At 41.8% G+C, this 24,572-nt stretch overlaps 3 protein-coding genes across 3 annotated transcripts; 2 read left to right on the top strand and 1 right to left on the bottom strand.

Moving 5' to 3' along the window:
* Positions 1-6,684: 6,684 nt before the first annotated feature.
* LOC311274874 (tripartite motif-containing protein 16-like) lies at positions 6,685-8,355 on the top strand (the record flags this gene model as incomplete). Its single annotated transcript, XM_084382872.1, has 1 exon — positions 6,685-8,355. One exon carries the CDS (start codon positions 6,685-6,687, stop codon positions 8,353-8,355), a length of 1,671 nt encoding a protein of 556 aa, XP_084238998.1.
* Positions 8,356-13,680: 5,325 nt separating this feature from the next.
* Positions 13,681-15,828, bottom strand: LOC311274873 (uncharacterized protein; the record flags this gene model as incomplete). Its single annotated transcript, XM_084382871.1, has 5 exons — positions 13,681-13,947; positions 14,165-14,269; positions 14,476-14,747; positions 14,907-15,119; positions 15,372-15,828. The coding sequence occupies 5 exons, from the start codon at positions 15,826-15,828 to the stop codon at positions 13,681-13,683; spliced, it is 1,314 nt and encodes a 437-aa protein (XP_084238997.1).
* Positions 15,829-18,586: 2,758 nt separating this feature from the next.
* On the top strand, positions 18,587-20,922 carry LOC311275149 (tripartite motif-containing protein 16-like). The gene has a single exon (XM_084383441.1). The coding sequence runs from the start codon at positions 18,643-18,645 to the stop codon at positions 20,200-20,202; it is 1,560 nt and encodes a 519-aa protein (XP_084239567.1). The 5' UTR covers positions 18,587-18,642; the 3' UTR covers positions 20,203-20,922.
* The last annotated feature ends 3,650 nt before the right edge of the window (positions 20,923-24,572 follow it).

The raw sequence follows: 24,572 nt of genomic DNA, 5'->3' as shown, positions 1-24,572 counted from the left end.
TAAAGATTATTTTTATATTTTGTCATTCTGCTTTATTATTACAGTGACAGCTGAAGAGAGACAGGAAAGGCAAAGAGAGAGAGAAGGGATGACATGCAGTACTTGCTCCACCAAGTGACTCAAATATTGTACTTTATACTTCACTACATTCATCTGACAGCTTTAGTGTCTGGTTACTTTTCAGATTTTAAAGGGCTTTACGTTTTTTCACATATGTAGTAGTACTCACCAAGATCTGTGAACACACTGAACATGTAAAATTGGTGGAGTTACCCTTTAAATTGCTCATCAATGAAGTGCACCGGCAGCTTATGGTCAGCCAATGTCTGTTTGTGTGTAATATTGTTAATTACAATCGTTATATGTAAATGTAATCAGTGTTACAATACTTTTTACCTTTTAGCAGTGGTGGAAAGAGTACTGACAATCTGTACTCAATTACGAGTACAGTTACATTACTGAAATATTACTCAGTGGCCCGCTGTAGAGTTTTGTCAAGGTTTTCATTGGCTCGTTTGTGATTGGATAGTGCTATTGGCTACAAAAATGCAGATGAAGAGTTTAGATATTCATTATATTGTGCTTAGTACTCAATTATGATTTTAAAAATAACTAAGTAGATTACATGGTGTAATGTATACTTAAATACCAGTAAATTGCAGGTTGAAAAATGCTTATAAAACTACAAGTACTAGTACTAGTTTCACAGTGAACTGCAGTAGGCCTACTGTGTTTTAAATGAAGTCGTGCTGATTAGAGCCTCTGGGTGTCACTGCAGGACTGTGTGTCTCTCAGCTCTGCTCTGATTAGTTTGACTCCAGTGAAAACATCAGTGTGTAGTTCAGCTGCAGGAACAGACGATGGCAGCTAACATGGCACCGAGACATCTGAACAGGTTTCAACACTCATATTTGCTCATATGTTTCTGTATCTTCACTTGACTGTGCAGTTTACAAGCTGCTCAACACTTATTGGGGATTTGATTTCCCCCATAATCTGATTTTTGTTCATTAATTCTACCTCATTTGACGTTTTTGTTTTTGGACATGCATCTGGGCAAAACCATACTGGACACATCACATGGTTCATGATATCTGTATTTGTTTCATTCATAGCTTTAAATGAATCTTTACCCCTTGTCAAACCAACTCAGTGTCTTCTCTCAAATAGAGATCAGTTTTATATTCAAAGTTAGTTACAAGTATACAAATAGAAAGACAAAATAATTAAAAGACAACAAAAAATGGAGGCAGCTCAATGTGATATGACAGAATGCATGTGTTTTTTCCCACTGTCATGTTCTCCATGTATCGTCATGTGACCACATAGATAAGTGTGTGCTGTTACATATACATGTATACAGAGTCACCTACATCTTGTGCTAGGCTGAGGTAAACAAACCCTCTGAGCTGAAGCTAGCATGCATAAACCCCTTCTTGAGCTGCTTTCATGATGTAGACAAATGAACTGGAGTTCAGAGGATGGACAATGAAATGTGCTTAATCAAACAATAATCTGTCAAATGAACTTCTAACTACTAGCCTTTAAAGCCCCTGATGGCTTGGTTTTTAGTCTTAAGTATTTCTTCAGAAAAAGTTGAGAAAAGCTTTAACTTAATCACTTATTAAATCTCCAATAACTGATTCTTGTGGCCACTTGCTAGTATGACTCACAGATGTTGATTGTGGGTATAAGTCTGCCATTGGCCCCCTATTTTAATGACAGGCTGCGTGTTACTGTTTACCAAATCCCTGTCGCTGCAGGAATCAACAGCCTACAAGCTAGCAAACTACACGCTGCAAGCTGATGGAATGTGAATACTGCAGAGTGCAGCATCAGGCTGCATTGTAAATACAGATAAGATCCCTTGTATTCAGCACAGTATGCATGATTTTAGTAGTTAGTAAACCTGTAGAACAGAAAACCTTTTCATATATTAGAATGAATAAGTATTTGGGATAATTTGGGATACTGTGATTTCGACACAATACTGTGATTGTTGTCATATATTATCGTCAATTTCTTTATTTTTTATTCTGTTGTTATTATAGTGACTAACTGATTAAAAAACCTACTGAGAGGTCATTTGAATGTGTGTTAGTGGATCCTACATGTTTTGTAAATGCAATTTTAAGGTCATCAGTATCCATGTTATCCATCAATATTCATTTTCCTAAGCTGCTGACACAGTTGTGCAGCCGGTTCTTGGTGCTGCTGGTTACATTGTTATTGTTATAGCTTAGTTATTGATCTTGGTGTGGACGGCCCTGTGCAGTCGCTGGTCCACAGATCGCAGTGCTGGAGGTTTGATCCGTGGCTCTTCCAAACTTAGCCTACTTTATTCAGTGCCTTGTTAGATTAACACACAGTTATTATTACTGTCTTTGTCTGTATATTCACATCTCTACTGTACCTGATATTTAAGCTCACCACAGAGGAATGGGTTTAAAAAAAGAGACCAGATTTGTAGCGTAACAAAGGCTCCTGCTCTCAGTGTGACAATGCACCTTTTGGGGGCTGGGAGACCTGTTGGACGATGGCCCATTAAGTGAACAGAAATATATGCTCCTCATCATAGATCAATTCTTTCTTTTCTTTTTTTTTTTCATTGGAAAGTCTCCTTGTTAGCAGAGCCTATTTGGTCCGCAAGCGAACCTGCTAATCCTGCAGTAGCTCATATAGCTACAGTTCTTGGTAGATGTTACTCTACAAAGAATAAATATTAGTGATCAAAAGTCATAGTTTTCTAGTTCTGTCAGTTGCATTTGTCATTTTTAAGCCCCTGTTGGGTAAGAGGCAAATGTACATGTGTCTATCTGTGGACCTCTGGGTGTGTTAGTGAGCTGTGGTTAGGTGAATTGATGGTGCTTTGCTATCTTTAAGCAGCAGAAAGACCAATAGACCAGTCATAAAGCTGGACTAAAGTTGGCACATTATTCAGATAGTCAGATGTGCATCATGCACATTTCCATGCATGCAGTAATGTGACTGCAGCAAATGCATACATGGATCTCTTAATAGCAAGATATACTTATTGCTTCTGTTAATGGAGGATCGCTGCAGGTAATGTCTTGAATCATTTTCCTCATTAAGGAGGTATTTCACCCCCCTGCATCCCACCCTCAACTGATCAGAATGAATTATTTATGACCTGTCCCGTCTGATCTGTGCATCACTATTACACACACGGACGTGCAGTATCGCTCCTCCTCCTCAGTTAAATATCAGTGCATTTGCTTGTATGCAGTTGAATGGAGTTGTTGATGCAACAGATTATTGTGAAAAGGCAGGGGCAGAGGCCACGTACCTGTTCCTCCTGTATGTTTTTGCCTTTGTGCCAAATGTCATGTACAATATGATCTTTGCTCTGTGTTGTAAATGGGGCCTATAAACACAACCCGAGTCAAACCCATTCATCTTTCAGAAAGGAATCAAAGTCTCATCTGATTAGCCCTTTATCTTATGCTCTTAATTGCACTGAATACCTTTCAGTCCACACATTTCAAGCCACAGGCTATTTTTTTTGACAGATGCAAATTAAATTAAAGTCAGGGCAAAAGGGAAAGTTGTGTATGATGGCTGGCTTGCATGTCAGCTGCAGGCCTAACCCTAAAGTACTTGGCAGTTACAGTACTTAGTTACTGTAGTTACAAGTTCACACACACAAGTCAGCTGGATCATAGTCTGGTCATTGGCTGGAGGACTCTGAACTGGGATGGTACCTGGACTGTGACTGATGTTTTAGAAGTCCACAAGAACACAAGTACAGAAGAGAACAATGTAATAAAGTCCTGCAGTCGTTACACATATTTTGGTGCTGACTGTGATAAAAAGTCAAATTTACTGTCAAATGATTTAGTTATCAGTGTTGTGCTCACATCACACGAGGCACCATAATGTAGTGCTTCATGCAACAGTAATAGGGAGTTTTGGGTCTAATTTGGCTATCAATAATAATTCATGATTATCAGGGATAATTATTAATTCTGATTACTATTAAGATCCAATTTACATTAGATCACCTCGGGGCACCACCCTTGAAGAAGGGAAAAGATAGCCAATTCACCAAATCAGTCTCAGAAAAGGTACTAAACTGTTTGTAACTCTGATTAATAATTAATTTAATAACTACAACCAATACTACCATAACAGCTAGTAATGGTCGAAGGATTTTGGAGCTCTTGACAGAGTAGAGGTTGGCAACATTCACTCTTGTACAATATTAAATAGACAACATGTGGGTTTAAAGTCTTTTATTTACACAAAGATGAAAACACACTAACTAACATGTACTATATACAGGTGTGTGTGTTTGTGTATATGTGTGTGTGTGTGTGTGTGTGTGTGTGTGTGTGTCTGGCAGAACAAAGAAACAATGGTGGTCAATGATATAACATGTGGGTGTGATATGCTCCAGGCTCAAGGAATGTGTGTGTGTGTGTGTGTGTGTGTGTGTGTGTGTGTGTGTGTGTGTGTGGGGGGGGGGGGGGTGGGTGGGGGGGGTGACGTGATGCCAGGTTATAGAAGATGGTTAGTTGCATGCAAAGACCCTGAGTTTGTGTGAAGCATCATTCGACTAACGTCGAATTAGCCATCTAGGAAAGCAAACTACCAATTACCTGACCTGAGATCACAATAACACTCAAACAGTGGACACACATAACTTGAACACATATGCATTACATCAACCAGAGTTTAAAGTCCTGAGCTTAGCCGTGCTATGCTATGCTATCTAAGCCCAGTTCAACGTTACCAGTCTTTGAAGAAAAGGTGCTGGTGGCTGCAGGAGAACGTTGGGATTCCAGTGTTGAATGCTGTTCTTGCTGTGCAAGGACGGATGAAAGTCGGTAGAGAAGGAAATGGTTCGCAGGGATAGCAGCTTGGTGCTAACTTGCTTGGTGTTCCTCAGGTTGTGAAGTTAGCTGGCAAGCTTTGTGTCGCAGCTGCTGGTGCTAACTGATCAGGAATACTGGCAGGACCTCGTGTCGCTGCAGTGAGGAGAAGTTCTTTGGGCTGCTGCAGACGCAGCTTGCAGCTCTCCGCAGCTCTCCGCAGCTGTTAGGCCCAGAAGAAGAGATCTTGAGGGCAGGCAGCACCGTGGGGGGAGATGGAGAGGAGCCCTTGAGGATAAGAAGTCGAAGGAGTGGAGGGCGTTGACTTGAAGAGAAGAGAAAGAACAAAGGAAGGCGCTGGAGTTTTGACTCTCTGATCAGAGGGGGGTCTGTCACCCTGACCAATAGTAGCTCAAAGCTGAATTTGCACCTAGGTGTAAAGAATGGGGAATTCTGGGACACTGAGTTCAGTTCAGAGTCCATTTTGAAATCCACAAAGAATGACTTAATCTGTGGGTCCCAACATCAGTCAGACTATCAAGACAACATGAGATTATTACTGGGACACTTGAAGAGAACAGAGCAGGGTTCATTTCATTGTAACAGCTGTGAAAAAGGCCTGTAGCTGTCAGAGGGAAAACTAATCCAAGGGCGACACCTGGTGGTGAGAAATGACACCAAAACAAATTCAACAAAGGTAAACAGTCTCCACTTGTCATTTGTCAGTTTGTACGTCCTCAGTTCCCTCTCCGTCCCTCCTCGTGTCACAGTCCCTTCCTCATGAGATGTGAGCAGAGGACGCAAGGAAGAGACACGAGGAGAGAGAAGTTAAGGAGACAGGAATTTAACGAAATGAGACGTCCCTGCTTCAGAACTGAACTTGAATGAAATATGAGTTGTGGCACAGCTGCATCATCTGTCCATTGTGTTGTCACAGTCTTCTGCTGTATTTTATAATCTCTGTCAGATGAGCGCAGATAACAGTGTTCACGGCAACTTAAATGTCTACTTTTAAAGTGATATTATGTAACTTTTTAACCTTAAAATAACAACTTCAAAATCATGTTGATGCTACAGTGTCTTGTAACAGGGTGAACGGTGTCTCTGTCACTTGGTTCTGCTCTATGTACATTTAGCAGAAGCTTTTGTCCAAAGCGACTTACAGTAATTCATACCCTGATGGCGGTGGCTGCCATGCAAGGTGCAGACTGTGTTTTATCATCTGACTGCTCTCTCTGCTGATGATGCACTCAGCATCAATATGGTGGAAGAATATCATGTGTTCTGCCAGTGAAATGAATAAATGTTACTCTTTGAATAAGTCCTAAAACCTGTTCTCCTGTCCATGGTGTGATAATAAGCCTGGAGGATATAAAGAGTCCAAAGCTAGATCACTAACAGCAGCAACATTGTGTTTATTCTCCTCTTTGAGCAGGTCAAGTCACTCTTCATATTTAATGAAAGTGGTTTATGGAACAGAGCTCTTAAATCATGTCACACAGCTGCTCCAAACAGACCAAAGTGTTCTAACAGGTCAGTGGACTGGGTCAACACATCAAACTAAAAGTGATTTATTATCTGATCAGGGTGATCTTGGGTTGTGTATCATGAGCAGCATTTGTATTTAAGAGGGAATGAATCCAGTCTGGTGTCTGAAACTCTTCATGTTCTAAAGAGGAGCTACATGAACACAGAGACTGAATGACTCTTCTTCCTGGTGTGTATAAAGCACGGTAACTCCTCCCTCCTCTTCCTGCTCTCAACTTCAGCCCGTCCCATTCAGTCAACGTGTTTCCTGTTGCCAGTATGAGAAAGTGAAAGTGTTTGACATTCAGTGTGTCCGAGAGGTGAAATGGCGCAACGAGGAGTTCAGCTGGACCAGGAAAAACTCTGCTGTTCGATCTGTCTGGATCTACTGAAGGATCCAGTTGCTATTCCCTGTGGACACAGCTTCTGTATGAACTGTATTAAAAGCTACTGGGAAGAAGATGATCAGAAGAAAGTCTGCAGCTGTCCTCAGTGCAGACAGACCTTCCAACCGAGGCCTGCCCTGGTGAAAAACACCATGTTAGCAGATTTAGTGGAGGAGCTGAAGAAGACTGGACTCCAAGCTGCTCCAGCTGATCACTGCTATGCCGGACCTGAAGATGTGGCCTGTGATGTCTGCACTGGGAGAAAGCTTAAAGCTGTCAAGTCCTGTCTGCAGTGTCTGGTCTCTTACTGTGAGCAGCACCTCCAGCCTCACTATGAATCCCCTGCCTTTGAAAAGCACAAGCTGGTGGACCCCTCCAAGAAGCTTCAGCACAACATCTGCTCTAGTCACGATGAGGTAATGAAGATTTTCTGCCGCACTGATCAGCAGTGTATCTGTTATCTCTGCTCCATGGATGAACATAAAGGCCACGACACAGTCTCAGCTTCAGCAGAACGTACTAAGAGGCAGGGAGAGCTCGGAACGAGTCGACAAGACATCCAGCAGAGAATCCAGGACAGAGAGAAAGAAGTGAAGCTGCTGCAGCAGGGGGTGGAGGCTGTCAATCACTCTGCTGATGAAGCAGTGAAGAACAGCGAGAAGATCTTCACTGAGCTGGTCCATCTCATTGAGAAAAGAAGCTCTGATGTGAAGCAGCAGATCAGATCCAAGCAGAAAAGTGAAGTGAGTCGAGTCAAAGAGCTTCAGGAGAAGCTGCAGCAGGAGATCACTGAACTGAGGAGGAAAGACGCTGACCTGGAGCAGCTGTCATACACAAATGATCACATCCAGTTTCTACACAGTTACCCCTCACTGTCTCAAATCAGTGAACCTCCAGACTCACCCAGCATCAATATCCACCCTCTGCAGTACTTTGAGGATGCGACAGCAGCTGTGTCAGAGGTCAGAGATAAACTACAGGACATTCTGAGTGACGTATGGACCAAGATCTCACTGGCAGTGACATCAGTGGATGTTTTCCTGCCACAAGCAGAGCCAAAGAGCAGAGAGGAGTTCTTAAAGTATTCACGTCAAATCACACTGGATCCAAACACAGCACACACACGGCTGTTATTATCTGAAGGGAACAGAAAAGCAACAGTGATGACAGAAATGCAGTTATATCCTGAACACCCAGACAGATTCATTGAATGCCAGCAGGTCATGAGCAGAGAGAGTCTGACTGGACGCTGCTACTGGGAGGTGGAGTGTAGTAATATGTTTGGGTATTCTGTAGCAGTCACATACAAGGATATCAGCAGAACAGGGGATGGAAGTAAATTTGGAAGAAACAACAGGTCCTGGGCGTTAGAGTATCCCACCAACAGTTATAAATTCAGCCATAACAACATCAGCACTTCCATCTCAGGTCCTCAGTCCTCCAAAATAGGAGTGTACCTGGATCATCCTGCAGGTATTCTGTCCTTCTACAGCGTCTCTGACACCATGACTCTCCTCCACAGAGTCCAGACCGCCTTCACTCAGCCGCTCTATGCTGGACTCAGTGTTGTAGGTTATTGGTTTTCTGTTGAATTGTGTGAGCTCAAGTAGACGGGTTGAAAGTCTGTGGCTATGTTCATACATTCAGTGTGGGTTAAATATTAAAATTTTTTTTTTTTTCAGGGTTTTTCTCTTGGAATCTGTGAATTAATATTACACTTTCAACAACTCGAAGAATTTTTGAGACAATGTTAGTCAGAAACCTGATAATTCCAGAGGAGTAAAGAAAGAGGATTTGATTCATTGGAAACAGAAATGTGTTAGAAGTTTGCAGCTGTATTATTTAGAGTGAAATATAAGAACATAGAATTAAAGTACAATATGGTAAGCTTTTTTACTAGTGATAAATGAATATATAATCATATAATCTCTTTTTTGTTTCATATATCTGGTGTTACTGTAATACTTGATGTTCCTTCTGTTCCACTGCATGGCCCTTCATGGAGCAGAAATAGTGTTTCTAAGTAGTTGATCTGAGCTGATGTTTCTTTTTTTCCTGTCACTCTGAATGTTTTCAGGAAAAGAAGTAAAGATGTATGATTATTATTACTACAGTGATAATCACCTGGGCACTGTGTCATTTCCTCCACAGTGCTGACACACTGGTTTAACACATTGACTGTGGATGAAATGAATGGACACACTGAAGCAGGATTTATTACTCAATCAATAAAGTGGACTTTTCTCTCAAAAACTCAGAAAGTATTTCTCATGATTTCATTCCAGAAACTCTGTCACTTACTGCCTGAGACTGAGTTGCGTTGTGGGTAATATACAGTTGCATTGTGGGTAATATGTGCCAGGTATTAAGAAGAATGGAGGAATAAAAACACAATATCTTTGGTTCTGCTGCATCAATTTGAATCATTAAACAAGAACTCAGCTGAGTCTGATGATGTTATTGTTGTAAATAAGCTCAGCTCAACAGTGTTCAGGAGCTTTTTCAGAGCACCTGTCTACACTTCTCATCACCACTGTCATGAATATTCACAGTATATAAAGTCTAATATTTTTGTCCCTCTCAATCCAAATAAACTCTTTAAGGCCTCTATGTTGAGCTGGAAAATGCATCGTCACAAAGCTGAAAACAGGCTGTTTTCCTGACCTCATAAACAGTTCATAAAGTAGTTAGATTACTTCAACCTAAAACATATGGAGTAGTAAAATAAAACATATACATGAATGCAGCAGTAAGAAAATCAGATATACTGGTAAAACCCTGACAGGGAACATTTTACTGCTCAGTGAGTGCTTTTACTTTTCATACTTAAAGTACATTGTGTTGATGATGTTAACATACTTTTACACAAGTAATGTGTTGACTGCTGGACTCATACATGTAGCAGAGCACTTTCACACTTTGATTTATAACTTTTACTCCAGTAAAACTCTGAATACTTTTTCCACCATGGCTGGTACTGTTGTCTACCCCAAGTTCACACACACAAGTCAGCTGGATCATAGTCTGGTCATTGGCTGGAGGACTCTGAACTGGGATGGTACCTGGACTGTGACTGATATTTTAGAAGTCCACAAGAACACAAGTACAGATGAGAACAATGTAATAACGTCCTGCAGTCGTTACACATATTTTGGTACTGTCTGTGATAAAAAGTCAAATTTAACGATCAAATGATTTAGTCATCAGTCAGACTGTCGAGACAACATGAGATTATTACTGGGACACTTGAAGAGAACAGAGCAGGGTTCATTTCATTGTAACAGCTGTGAAAAAGGCCTGTAGCTGTCAGAGGGAAAACTAATCCAAGGGCGACACCTGGTGGTGAGAAATGACACCAAAACAAATTCAACAAAGGTAAACAGTCTCCACTTGTCATTTGTCAGTTTGTACGTCCTCAGTTCCCTCTCCGTCCCTCCTCGTGTCACAGTCCCTTCCTCATGAGATGTGAGCAGAGGACGCAAGGAAGAGACACGAGGAGAGAGAAGTTAAGGAGACAGGAATTTAACGAAATGAGACGTCCCTGCTTCAGAACTGAATTTGAATGAAATATGAGTTGTGGCACAGCTGCATCATCTGTCCATTGTGTTGTCACAGTCTTCTGCTATATTTTATAATCTCTGTCAGATGAGCTAACATAATGATGTTCACAGCAACTTATACGTTTACTTTTAAAGTGATATTATGTAAGTTTTTAACCTTGTTTCTGCTCTATGTACATTTAGCAGACGCTTTTGTCCAAAACGATTTACAGTAATTCATACACTGATGGCGGTGGCTGCCATGCAAGGTGCTGACCAGCACATCAGGAGCAGTTTGGGGTTCAGTATTTCGTCCAAGGACACTTGACTAGCGACCTTCAGACAACAAGAGGCTGAAAGAGAAATGTGCATCGTTGACTGTATGATATTAAGCAACATACAGTTGGGGCATGGACATATACAGACACATGGGCAAGGAGAGACATCGCTGTGAGCAGGGTTTGAACCTGCGCGGGGAAACCCCATTGGATTTCAAGTCCAACGCCTTAACCACTCGGCCAAAAATGGGGCAAAAGGGACTGCTAGGAGGGGGGAAGAAGGGAAAAAGAGAGGGGAAAGGGGAAAGAGAGAAAGAGAAAAGGACGGGCTCCATACATACTCCTATACCAATACAACTCATATTTCATATTTCAACAAAATTCAGTCTTTTCATTCACTTTTAACCTTTCTTCACAAAACCTTTATTCATTTTTATAGAAATAACAAATTGAAAGGCATACTGTGCTCATAAGATTCTTTTTATTGTTTCTGGATGAACATTCCAGAAAAACAGTCCCTTCAAAAAGGTTTGGAAGTGATTTTTAGAGCTGACAGTAGTCTTGTTCACAGCTTTTCCAGACAACCAACAAACATGTTTTCACTGAGCACATTTTTACCAAACAACAATTAAATAACAACAATTAAATAACAGCAATTAAAAAGTGCACACTTGAAGATGTTTGCCTAATTTTTATTCTACAAATTTTACTGCTTGCCAAGAGATTCCTTCCATTCTGTTATGGTCTGTCCAGATGCTGGACAGTACCACTTTCCCTTTATCTGGGTATGGCCAGTGCTTTTGCTTTTCGACTGACCACATGTTCTACACTGATAATGGTAGTCCTCTTCGCAGTGCCGCTTCTTTGGTTGCTTCACTCTTGCCACACGCTCCTGATCTTCAAGTGTTGCCTTTTGCTGTCTCCATTTTCGGTAACGATTGGAGTGGTCTGATGACTGATCTGATGATGCTGCTGGAGATTGTGGTAAATTGTACTGATGATACGAGGCTGAAGGATAGTTCTGCTGAAAAGGAGGTGGTGGAGGCTGTGAGGACCAGGCAGGGTATGGGGCTGGTGGTAGCTGACTCTGCTCATACGAGGACCAGGCAGGGTATGGGGCTGGTGGCAGATGACCCTGCTGGTATGGGGCTGGTGGCTGATGACTAGGGCTGCCACGATTAGTAGACTAGTCACGATTATGTCGACTATTAAAATCGTCGACAACTAATTTAACAGTCGACGCGTCGTTTTTAAAAAAAAACAACTTTGTTTTCTCTCTCAAAACTGCTGCGGCACCTTCCACTGCCGCGTCTGCCTTTCTGTCCTTGACACACATGCGCAGTAGTGGTAATCTGGGTCAGCCGTGGTGTCACCTGAAGTTATACCAGACGGGCTCTCTGGTATCAGGGCTACCCGGCAGCAACGGAGCTCAAATGTGTGGGAGCATTTTAAGAAAACAAAAGAAAAAAGTGTGCGATGCAATATCTGCAAGACAGAACTCGCCTTTCACGGCAGCACAAGTGCGATGCACGAGCTCCTGAAAAGGAAGCACGTTGTTGCTGACAACGACGATGAAGAGGGACAGTCGTCTCGTTAAGCTAACTGGCTAGTTAGCTGCTAACATTAGCGTAAACAGAGAGCTAACTTACTACTTACTCATATTGATGGCTGTAAACGTTAACATTAGCGATGACGATTTGATTCATTAGCTTTAGGAACAAGAGCCTTGTGCACAAAATGCACTTTTGTTATATTCAGGGATGCAAACAGCGCGCCGAAAAGCGCAACTCGCTTTTTTCGTGGCCAATTAGGTGACTTGTGTGAATCGTTCAGATCCGAAGAGTTTTTGTTTTGGGGGGTGCGTCTCAGCTCGGGTCAGTAAAATTAATAGGCTGACAGTGACAATCGCGTGAAACTGAGGCGAACTCATTCATGGTTGCCACAACCCAAAGCGGCGCGTAGCCGCGTGCATTCGGTGTGACGGCGACGCCGTTTTTTCCCCCCGTGCATGTCCGTGGAGCTGTGCGCCGCGGACGTGCACGGTTCCCTACGTTGCTGTGTCAGGCAGGTGTTTCCCACGGAGCTCTGCCCCGTTTCAAAGGTGAAGGAAGCCCTAAGTGGAAAGACGCTGCCTCCGCGATGTAGAATGTGTTTTATAGAAGAGAAACACACATTTCAGGAGCTGACTTGTATCATCAGAACAGACAAATGTAAACACAGAAAGCTGAAAATCACTGGACATGTCTGTTGGGATTATACAAATCAACAGTGTAAAGTAGAGCTGTCAAGATGTATGCAACTTCAATAATTCCTTAGGTCAGCTAGTGCCTTATCCGTTTACTCAGCTGTTTGCACTTTATGCTACAATTGTTTGTTGCTACAAGCATATTTCATTAAAGTTTTAATGAACTATCATCTTAATTGTCTTCATTTTTAGTTAGCATATACCTTAAACACTTCAAGCTGAAAGCTAATGATTGTTATATAAGAGCAGCTGCATGCTGGTGCAATAAACTGTATGTTATACATTCAATTTACGTATGATCCGATTAGTCGACTAATCGAAAAAATAGTCGGTGATTAGTCGACTATCAAAATAATCGTTTGTGGCAGCCCTACTGATGACCCTGCTGGTATGGCGCTGGTGGCAGATGACCCTGCTGGTATGGGGCTGGTGGCTGATGACCCTGCTGGTATGGGGCTGGTGGCAGATGACCCTGCTAGTATGGGGCTGGTGGCTGATGACCCTGCTGGTATGGGGCTGGTGGCAGATGACCCTGCTGGTATGAGGGCTGGTGGCAGATGACCCTGCTGGTATGGGGCTGGTGGCTGATGACCCTGCTGTTATGAGGCTGGTGGCAGATGACCCTGCTGGTATGGGGCTGGTGGCTGATGACCCTGCTGGTATGGGGCTGGAGGCAGATGACCCTGCTGGTATGAGGCTGGGGCAGAAGAACCAGACACCATTGCATACATTTTGACTGATTATAGAGTCTAAAACACTGTGAGAACATACAGAACAACATGACTGTGCTTGTGTGATATTGCTTAACTGCAACATGTAACATAATTATGATACATGTGAATTTTGTTATGTGTGCATCTACTTTAGGTCAGTTCACCTTTCAGCTGCTTGTTGACCAGGAGCAGACCCACTGCGTTTCCTCGAAGCTCTCCACGGCCCTGGCAAGGTCTTCTTTTTACACTTCAGGGAGTATTTGGAAGGACACTTGTCCGTGGCATTTAAACAGGAATACCGCTGCACAATCTCATCTGTCTCTGTGGCTGACAGTCCAGTTATTGTGCGGTTGAGGCTAACAAGATATTCTGCCAAATGATCAACCGCCTCCCATCCAGGAACACCTCTGGCATCATATCGGCTATCCTAAAAAAATAAGAAACCACCAGTAACAAATAATAACAATAATAATAAAAAACAATCATGATAATGATAATAAACAACTCATTTTATTAAAGAGTGCTTTTCAGGGTACTCAAAGACACTTAACATAAGTTTCAATGATCATAGAAAATAACACACTAAAAAATATTATACATGACGTTAAAGGCAGGGTGAAATGATAATTCATTAGTCAGATTGCCTGAGACGATGTGCTGGGTCGACTAGAAGAATTGTCCTCAGTAAGTGAAGCTCTGGCTGGACTACCAGGACTGTGAGAGATACTGCTTGTATCAAGACAGGTTTCCTGGGAATTTGTGAAACAAAAAGTATGAGAGAAAATATCCTTGAGTTATAAATTTGCCTCTGTACAACATTTAATAGTCTATAAACATACAACACAAAAAGACAAACTGCAATTTAACAATGAAACACCCCATTCATAGATTATGTAAATCAATAACTTTTCCTCTGGAATTTCAATGACAGATGATCATAAAATGGTCAGATTACCTGAGATGATATCAAAGATGATGTGGGTGAGTCACTCTGGAATAGAGGACTGTGAGGGGGTGAAATGTCCATGTCTTCAAACTGTGGGGCTTCAGGTGGGCGCTCACTGAGAATGTCTTCTGCATTGCTTATCGTGACATCGGGACATTCCTCCTCCTGAACATCGACCTGCAGGTCTGGCAGAACGATGCCGAGTTCACGGTGCTGTTGTGGACCCAACAGATCTCCTCTGTCAGACTGAGTCAGCAAATATTCCACAGCAATACGCTCATCTGTCATAAAGAATCATCACAAAAAAGAAGACAACATATTTTCAATTCAGAATAGTTTGCAATGGAATGGGTGAGAAAAGAAAGAGAGAAGTTTACTCATTGAATGTGTTAAACTAAAGGTGTAGTCACAAGGAGAACGGTGCCTCCTGATTTTCTTACCAGTGGGTCTCCCAGGGGGTACGAATTCTGCCAAGAGTGCATTACCGAGGACTCTGTCACTGCGGGCATTTACGTTGGACATCAGGCGGATATCATAGATCTTAGTTTGTATTGCGCCAGTCACATGCACAGCTTCATGGGCTCTGTTCATGTTCCATCTGGAACCACCCTCACGCATGTACATCTGAGTGTGCATAGCATTAGATCTCCAGCCTGGAAAAGGCAAAATTATATTAAGCATTACAGAAATATTAGTTGCATTTATTAAGTGATGATACACATTTCCCTATGTTCCCCTATGCAATTATCTCTCAGAAACTTGAAACTTTGGAAAAAATGATGTTCTTATGACGACAATTCAATAGCAGACACGTAATCTCCTAATTTCCCCCTAGGGATGAATAATGTACTTTTGATTCTGATAAAGGATATGAATCATGCCAAATATAACTAATTACATCTTACCTGGGATAAAGGTGCACTGGTGGCGATGAAAACTTTCCACAGAAGACGACCCTCTGCCACATCTGAAGACATCCAAGACTTTGTCTCCCTTTTGTGACCCTGAGCCGAGTTTGGTGTACAGTTCAACACCAGGTGGATCTTGGATGCATGGCAAGTGCTTCTGTTGCACCTCCCACACACGTGTCATGCTCTCTGGGTTAATCAGGTGTAAACCTGAGGTGTCAGTCAGTTCCCACATGGACTTCAGCAAAGCAAATTGGATCAGGTTACGAGTTTCCTCAACCCCACGAGTTCTCCTTCTGCAGTGCTTGGCCAGTTCCTTGGAGCTAATATTGCCAAGAACTTGCGCATCTGTAGGAGCGAGACCAGCATGCTTTTTCTTCAGCTCTGACTTTTTGGCCTCCTTGAGAAGACGGATGTCATCCTGGTCCCACTCAAAAATACAACTGGACAACATTGAGCAGGAAGTGCCATAGAGAGGATGGTGTTCTGTCATGAGACCAGTGGTGAATCTCCTCATGAAGTGGAAAATATCCAGTCTCACTTCTGCTTCCACGGTCGAAACAAGAGAAGAACTGCGGGTGTACTGTACCTGTACAAATGGACAACAAAGCCTGAATGTACCATATTGGTTGAATTCAATTTTCACAACGACTGTGAGCACATCTTTCAAAGATATAATATGGCAATTATTACATGACATAAAATGCACACGCTTTTTTCTTTATTTGGATTATTATCTTGCAAATTTTAATATTCTTTATACTGTTTATTGTGAACTTTTGCACATTTGCTGGTGAATACTTTGCACTTTCCTGCACAAACTGTACAGCTCTGTCATTTAAATAATATATTTTGTATAATACTTTTTCATATTTTGTTGTCAATTTTATGTTTTCTATTGACTTAGAGTTCTTGTTCTTCATCTTTCTTTAGATATATATTATATATTTTTCCACTTACTACATTTATTTTATTGTGCACCAAAACGCTAAAGCAAATTGCTGATATGTGAATACTTACTTGGCAATAAAGATGATTCTGATTCTGAAACAAGTAACAACTAGGGGCAACCTATAAAGTAACTCATTCCATCATATTTTTTTTAATTTAAGCATATTTGTAAACGTTTTTACTTTTATGCCTGTAGCAAATAATACGTTACTACACAAACGCACTAGAGGTCACACACCTGTGTCGCTGCAGCAATCTCTGTCAAGATAAATGACATCTGGCTCTGGCTCCCCAGCATCCTGGTAGCGCTTGACGATGCTTTGGCACAAGTCATTGAGGCCAGCTCCCTCCCCAGTGGTTAGGACGCAGTTCAGTACCTGGCCACATTCATTACTGACGTTTGTCATCCACGTAGCTGTGTCCGCAACATCACCAGCGAGTTTCTTTGTAATCTGTTAAAAAAGAACAAGTATGACAACATAATCAAGTATAATCAATGAAAATGAAGATTTGATAAAATACCTTTTTTGTGGAGTCTAGCTTTAAGATCCTGCCATATGTTGATGTGATGACGCCCTTCAACTCAGCCAGATGACCCAGGATCTCATTGGCATGGACCGTCTCAAACCACTGTGCAAGAGGGAGGGGGCAAAAGGCTGGTGGCTGCTGATACACTGCTTCTTCACATTGTGCAAAAGCACTCCTCTTTTTGTGGAGCTCACAGTCAGACAGATATTCAATTGAGCGCATTGCCCACTCCTCGCTTTGAACTTCCTCCAGTGCTTGCTGCAGGTAACTGGAGCTGTTCCCTGTAGCGCGTGGCTTAAGCATTGTCACACACTTGTCATAAAGGAGTGATGTTAGAACAGTGAAGGGCAGAAAGTCTGATCACATTTTAATCATCTTAAAAAGTTAAAGCACTTATTATAACTAAGTAACAGATCTGTAGAGCCCTGCTCCCACCATGGTCTGTATATTCCAGCTGTGTGTCACAGGTCTGTTATGTCACGGCTGTTGGAAGAACTCCTGCAGAGGATACACCTGTGTACCCTCACTCATAGCTCCTCCAGCAAGCCTTCTCTCTCCTCGCTCCTCTCTGCTCAAGATGCAGTTTAGGAATTGAGAAATCCTTCAATATGGCACGCTGAGGTCGCTTTTCCAGGTCACAGGCAGAAGGACAGAGGAGAGAGGAGATGAGGAGAGAGGAGATGAGGAGAGAGGAGAGAGGAGATGAGGACAGAAGAGATGAGGAGATGAGAAGGTACAAAATGGAGAAAAGAGAAGAGCTCAGTAGAAGAGTCAGGAGTAGAGACAGATGAAAATGTCCCTGACTGGCTCCTTCATGCTTTTTAAAGGAAAACAGCACTTTGGAAACAAAACCACAGAAAAACTGTCACCCTTGAAGTGAACTGTATTCTAAAAACCATTCAATGATTCTGTGTTGTATCATCTGACTGCTCTCTCTGCTGATGATGCACTCAGCATCAATATGGTGGAAGAATATCATGTGTTCTGCCAGTGAAATGAATAAATGTTACTCTTTGAATAAGTCCTAAAACCTGTTCTCCTGTCCATGGTGTGATAATAAGCCTGGAGGATATAAAGAGTCCAAAGCAAGATCACTAACAGCAGCAACATTGTGTTTATTCTCCTCTTTGAGCAGGTCAAGTCACTCTTCATATTTAATGAAAGTGGTTTATGGAACAGAGCTCTTAAATCATGTCACACAGCTGCTCCAAACAGACCAAAGTGTTCTAACAGGTCAGTGGACTGGGTCAACACATCAAACTAAAAGTGATTTATTATCTGATCAGGGTGATCTTGGGTTGTGTATCGTGAGCAGCATTTGTATTTAAGAGGGAATGAATCCAGTCTGGTGTCTGAAACTCTTCTTGTTCTAAAGAGGAGCTACATGAACACAGAGACTTGCTGGAATGACTCTTCTTCCTGGTGTGTATAAAGCACGGTAACTCCTCCCTCCTCTTCCTGCTCTCAACTTCAGCCCGTCCCATTCAGTCAACATGTTTCCTGCTGCCTGTGTCCTTCACAGATCTACAAGCTCAAAGACGGGTGTAACCCATAAGCCCCATGCAATACATATCAGTGACTGAACAGGAAAAGGGAAACTCAGTCTCTGTTTTGATCACTTCTCAACTGTTTTCTTGTATGAGAAAGTGAAAGTGTTTGACATTCAGTGTGTCTGAGAGGTGAAATGGCGCAACGAGGAGTTCAGCTGGACCAGGAAAAATTCTTCTGTTCGATCTGTCTGGATCTACTGAAGGATCCAGTTGCTATTCCCTGTGGACACAGCTTCTGTATGAACTGTATTAAAAGCTACTGGGAAGAAGATGATCAGAAGAAAGTCTACAGCTGTCCTCAGTGCAGACAGACCTTCCAACCGAGGCCTGCCCTGGTGAAAAACACCATGTTAGCAGATTTAGCAGAGGAGCTGAAGAAGACTGGACTCCAAGCTGCTCCAGCTGATCACTGCTATGCCGGACCTGAAGATGTGGCCTGTGATGTCTGCACTGGGAGAAAGCTTAAAGCTGTCAAGTCCTGTCTGCAGTGTCTGGTCTCTTACTGTGAGCAGCACCTCCAGCCTCACTATAAATCCCCTGCCTTTGAAAAGCACAAGCTGGTGGACCCCTCCAAGAAGCTTCAGCACAACATCTGCTCTAGTCACGATGAGGTAATGAAGATTTTCTGCCGCACTGATCAGCAGTGTATCTGTTATCTCTGCTCCATGGATGAACATAAAGGCCACGACACAGTCTCAGCTTCAGCAGAACGTACTAAGAGGCAGGGAGAGCTCGGAACGAGTCGACAAGACATCCAGCAGAGAATCCAGGACAGAGAGAAAGAAGTGAAGCTGCTGCAGCAGGGGGTGGAGGCTGTCAATCACTCTGCTGATGAAGCAGTGAAGAACAGCGAGAAGATCTTCACTGAGCTGGTCCATCTCATTGAGAAAAGAAGCTCTGATGTGAAGCAGCAGATCAGATCCAAGCAGAAAAGTGAAGTGAGTCGAGTCAAAGAGCTTCAGGAGAAGCTGCAGCAGGAGATCACTGAACTGAGGAGGAAAGACGCTGACCTGGAGCAGCTGTCATACACAAATGATCACATCCAGTTTCTACACAGTTACCCCTCACTGTCTCAAATCAGTGAACCTCCAGACTCACCCAGCATCAATATCCACCCTCTGCAGTACTTTGAGGATGTGACAGCAGCTGTGTCAGAGGTCAGAGATAAACTACAGGACATTCTGAGTGACGTATGGACCAAGATCTCACTGGCAGTGACATCAGTGGATGTTTTCCTGCCACAAGCAGAGCCAAAGAGCAGAGAGGAGTTCTTAAAGTATTCATGTCAAATCACACTGGATCCAAACACAGCACACACAAATCTGTTATTATCTGAAGGGAACAGAAAAGCAACAGTGATGACAGAAAAACAGTTATATCCTGAACATCCAGACAGATTCACCGAAAGGCAGGTCATGGGCAGAGAGAGTCTGACTGGATGCTGCTACTGGGAGGTGGAGTGCCGTGGGTGTTATGACTCTGTCGCAGTCACATACAAGGATATCAGCAGAACAGGAGATAAAAGTCTATTTGGAAAAAATGACAGGTCCTGGGCGTTAGAGTATTCCCGCAAAAGTTATAAGTTCAGCCATAACAACATCAGCACTTCCATTTCAGGTATTAGGTCTTCCAAAATAGGAGTGTACCTGGATCATCATGCAGGTATTCTGTCCTTCTACAGCGTCTCTGACACCATGACTCTCCTCCACAGAGTCCAGACCGCCTTCACTCAGCCGCTCTATGCTGGACTCAGTGTTTATGGTTATGAATACTATGTTGAATTGTGTGAGCTCAAGTAGACGGGTTGAAATTCTGTGGCTATGTTCATACATTCAGTGTGGGTTAAATATTAAATCAACAGAATATAATGTTTTTCAGGGTTTTTCTCTTGGAAGCTGTGAATTAATATTACACTTTCAACAACTCGAAGAATTTTTGAGACGATGTTAGTCAGAAACCTGATAATTCCAGAGGAGTAGAGAAAGAGGATTTGATTCAGTGGAAACAGAAATGTGTTAGAAGTTTGCAGCTGTATTATTTAGAGTGAAAATATAAGAACATAGAATTAAAGTATAAATATGGTAAGCTGTTGTTAGAAAATCATTTCATTATAAATAATGGATTTCTGGACTTTGCAAATTTCCGTGTGTTTGAAGGGAAATAACCTGAATATTTTACTGGTGATGAATGAATATATAATCATATAATGACTTTTTTGTTTCATATATCTGGTGTTACTGTAATACTTGATGCTCCTTCTGTTCCACTGCATGGCCCTTCATGGAGCAGAAATAGTGTTTCTAAGTAGTTGATCTGAGCTGATGTTTCTTTTGTTCCTGTCACTCTGAATGTTTTCAGGAAAAGAAGTAAAGATGTTTGATTATTATTACTACAGTGATAATCACCTGGGCACTGTGTCATTTCCTCCACAGTGCTGACACACTGGTTTAACAGACTGACTGTGGATGAAATGAATGGACACACTGAAGCAGGATTTATTACTCAATCAATAAAGTGGATTTTTCTCTCAAAAACTAATAAAGTATTTCTCATGATTTCATTCCAGAAACTCTGTCACTAGCATAACACACCTGAATTGTCTGACAGCTTTAGTTTCTGGTTACTTTTCAGATTTTAAAGGGCTTTACATGGTAAACATACTGAACGTGTAAAATTGGTGCTAATAAAACTACAAGTACTAGTACTAGTTTCACAGTGAACTGCAGTAGGCCTACTGTGTTTTAAATGAAGTCGTGCTGATTGGAGCCTCTGGGTGTCACTGCAGGACTGTGTGTCTCTCAGCTCTGCTCTGATTAGTTTGACTCCATTGAAAAATCAGTGTGTAGTTCAGCTGCAGGAACAGACGATGGCAGCTAACATGGCACCGAAACATCTGAACAGGTTTCAACACTCATATTTTCTCATATATTTCTGTATCTTCACTTGACTGTGCAGTTTACAAGCTGCTAGACAATTATTGGGGATTTGATTTTCCCCATCTTACAGTTTTACAAAATATCAAGCTTTCAAACCTGCAGCTACAGTTTGTTTTCAGGTGAAAAGCATGATACAGTTGAACACCTCTTCCAGCTGACAGCAGGTTCAGTGTTTTGTTTCCACTTTCATTATTAATTTTGCTCTCAAATAGAGACCAGTTTTATATTAAAAGTTAGTTAAAAGTATACAAATAGACAGACAAAATAATTAAAAGACAACAAAAAATGGAGGCAGCTCAATGTGATCTTCCAGAATGCATGTATTTTTTTCCACTGTCATGTTCTCCATGTATCGTCATGTGAACACAGAGATAAGTGTGTGCAGCTACATCTGCATGTATACAGTGTCACCTACATCTTGTGCTAGGCTGAGGTAAACAAACCCTCTGAGCTAGCTAGAGTTCAGAGGGTGAACAATAAAATGTGCTGAATCAAACAATAATCTGTAGAATGAACTATTAGCCTTTAAAGCCCCTGATGGCTTGGTTTTTAGTCTTAAGTATGTCTTTAAAGTATGACTTAGTCAGGACCAATCAGAGTTAAGGCTCAGAAAAAGTTTTAAGTTAATTACTTATTAAATCTACAATAACTGATTCTTGTGGCCATTTGCTAGAATGACACACAGATGTTGATTGTGGGTATAAGTCTGCCATTGGCCCCCTATTTTAATAACAGGCTGCGTGTTACTGTACCAAATCCCCGTCGCTGCAGGAATCAACAGCCTACAAGCTAGCAAACTACACGCTGCAAGTGATGGAATGTGAATACTGCAGAGTGCAGAATCAGGCTGCATTGTAAATACAGGACAGTAGTTAGTAAACTTGTAGAACAGAAAACCTTTTGATATATTAGAATGAATAATTATTTGGGATAATTTGGGATACTGTGATTTCGATACAATACTGTGATTGTTGTCAAATATTATTGTCAGTTTCTTTATTTTTTATTCTGTTGTTATTATAGTAACTAACTGATGAAAAACCTACTGAGAGGTCATTTGAATGTGTGTAAGTGGATCCTACATGTTTTGTAAACGCAATTTTAAGGTCATCAGTATCCATGCTATCCATCGATATTCATTTTCCTAAGCTGCTGACACAGTTGTGCAGCGCGTTCTTGGTGCCGCTGTTTACATTGTTATTGTTATAGCCCTGTTATTGATCTTGGTGTGGACGGCCCTGTGCAGTCGCTTGTCCGCAGATCGCAGCGCCGGAGGTTTGATCCATGGCTCTTCCAAACGTTGCCTACTTTATTCAGTGTCTTGTCAGATTAGTCAGCCGCTAATCAAAACTATATGCTCCTCATCATAGATCAATTCTTTCTTTCTTTTTTTCTCCTTTTTTTTAATTATAGCTACAGATTCCAGATTTTAAAGCGATGGTTTGTAATATTGGAGAAACCAGCAAGAGTAAGCTAAATCCAGTAGAGTATCCAGTATCCACTACAACGACTGTCCTTTAGCTCTCACTGGCCAGTTGGGAAATGTGTGTTTGTACTCTTTGTTCCACAAGCTCTCTTATGCTGTGTTCAGACCAAATGCGATGCGTATTATTCGCGCGACTAGATTACATACAAAGTAAATGATAAAACATGAATTTGTGTGTGATTTTTGTGTGAGCATTCACGTGAGTTGAAAATATTGAACTTAAGCAAAACTTTTGCGTGGCGTTGTGTCACGAAAGCCTATCTGCGTTGATGTCTTGACATCTACTCGTACCAAGACAAGACAAAAAAGGAGCTGCCGTGAAGGGAAGTGAGCTAGGAAGTAAGACTACCTGGTAAGTTTTGGAAATACGTCTCAGCACGGCACAGCATAGCACTTATCGATCCGAACTCCATTCAGGGAACAAGCATTTTAAAAGTTGTTTGCTTGTCGTCTGGCCAACAGACCTGACGAAGCATGAATTCTGGCTTTTTACAAGGCGGCATTATGATGTTGTTATTTTGACATCCTCATGATCCATTTAACGCAGTCAGATCACAGAGAAATCTCTTAATTGGGTTATTTTTATTCACGTTAGCAATATAGCCTTTCAACCTAGCCTTGTGGAAGACTCCAGTCAACATGTTCTCACTCCCAACTCGTCACATACGGCAGCTTGGTCAGTGGCCATACACTTCTAACTACGATGTCCTTCCTATCCCTCTAGCATCAGTTTCAGGGCTCCACCATCAAGTTAGCAATAATAGATATGCAACTGTCAAAATAAAGCTTGCTGACAAACACTGAACATATTGCACAAAAAGCACTTAGTTAGGCTTAGGAAAATCATACTTCGGGTTAAAATAACTAAGCTTACATAACTTAAAAACAAATCTCCCTTGACACTCAGTCACACACAAGACTTGATCCCCGATCTCCAGGGGAAATTCTGTGTATGACAAATCCAACTACCCAGTCCACCCTAACTTGGACTTTTCTGGGGCGCTTCCAGATATGACACTAGAGGGGTGACTTCAGTGACATATTTTTAAGCTTAGGGCCAGCGATCAGGCCTCTGTATTGGATGCGTTGGGGGTGAGAACTGGCTGAATGAGTGCACGGCCAGGCAGAAGCGTGGGTAGACAGACAGGTGGGTTGTGCAGTCATTTCAATTGAGCTGCATGAAATGAGTGTTTGGGCTTATTAGAGGCCTGCGACAACCACACGCTGGATTTTTTTTCATTTCTTGTCAGAGCATTTGAATGACATTGGGATATTATGAGATCTACAAATGAAACAAAGAATGCTTCTTAAGTATCTTACCAAACATTGCTTTAAAGAAAGAGTTAAAGGTGGAAAAATGAAAAAATACATTCAGAGGCAGCCAAGCAGTCAAAGACAGAGAACATATATGGATTCTGAAAGGGCAGGTCTAGTTTACACCTGTATCTAGATGAATTAGGGTTCTAGTAAATAGTTTAAAGGCACACTCCAATCCAAGTGTAAAACCTGAGCCGACAGGCCGCTTAAACAAGATTTAAAATTTAAGTTATTAAAGCCCATAATCATTATGCAAGAGCAGACACAGGAGCCTCAGTAACATTTAAGACTTAATTGATCTGATGTTCAAAAATGTTACTTAATTTTATACCTTAAAAGCCCCTGTTCATATTAACATTTGATGTTTTCTGTTCCTTGAAGGAATCCTGAATGACATCAGACTCCATTGGGGTTTTAAAAGTTGAAATTC

The sequence above is a fragment of the Pagrus pagrus genome, assembly GCF_965226575.1.
Source record: "Pagrus pagrus genome assembly, chromosome: 19".
Lineage (NCBI taxonomy): Eukaryota > Metazoa > Chordata > Actinopteri > Spariformes > Sparidae > Pagrus > Pagrus pagrus.
The sequence above is the reverse complement of the archived record's forward strand: the minus strand, read 5'-3'. Positions and strand labels throughout refer to the sequence as shown.

Bases quoted from the DNA above. Each gene is read 5' to 3' on its own strand.
- LOC311275149 (XM_084383441.1), top strand. From the start codon at position 18,643: ATGAACTGTATTAAAAGCTACTGGGAAGAAGATGATCAGAAGAAAGTC.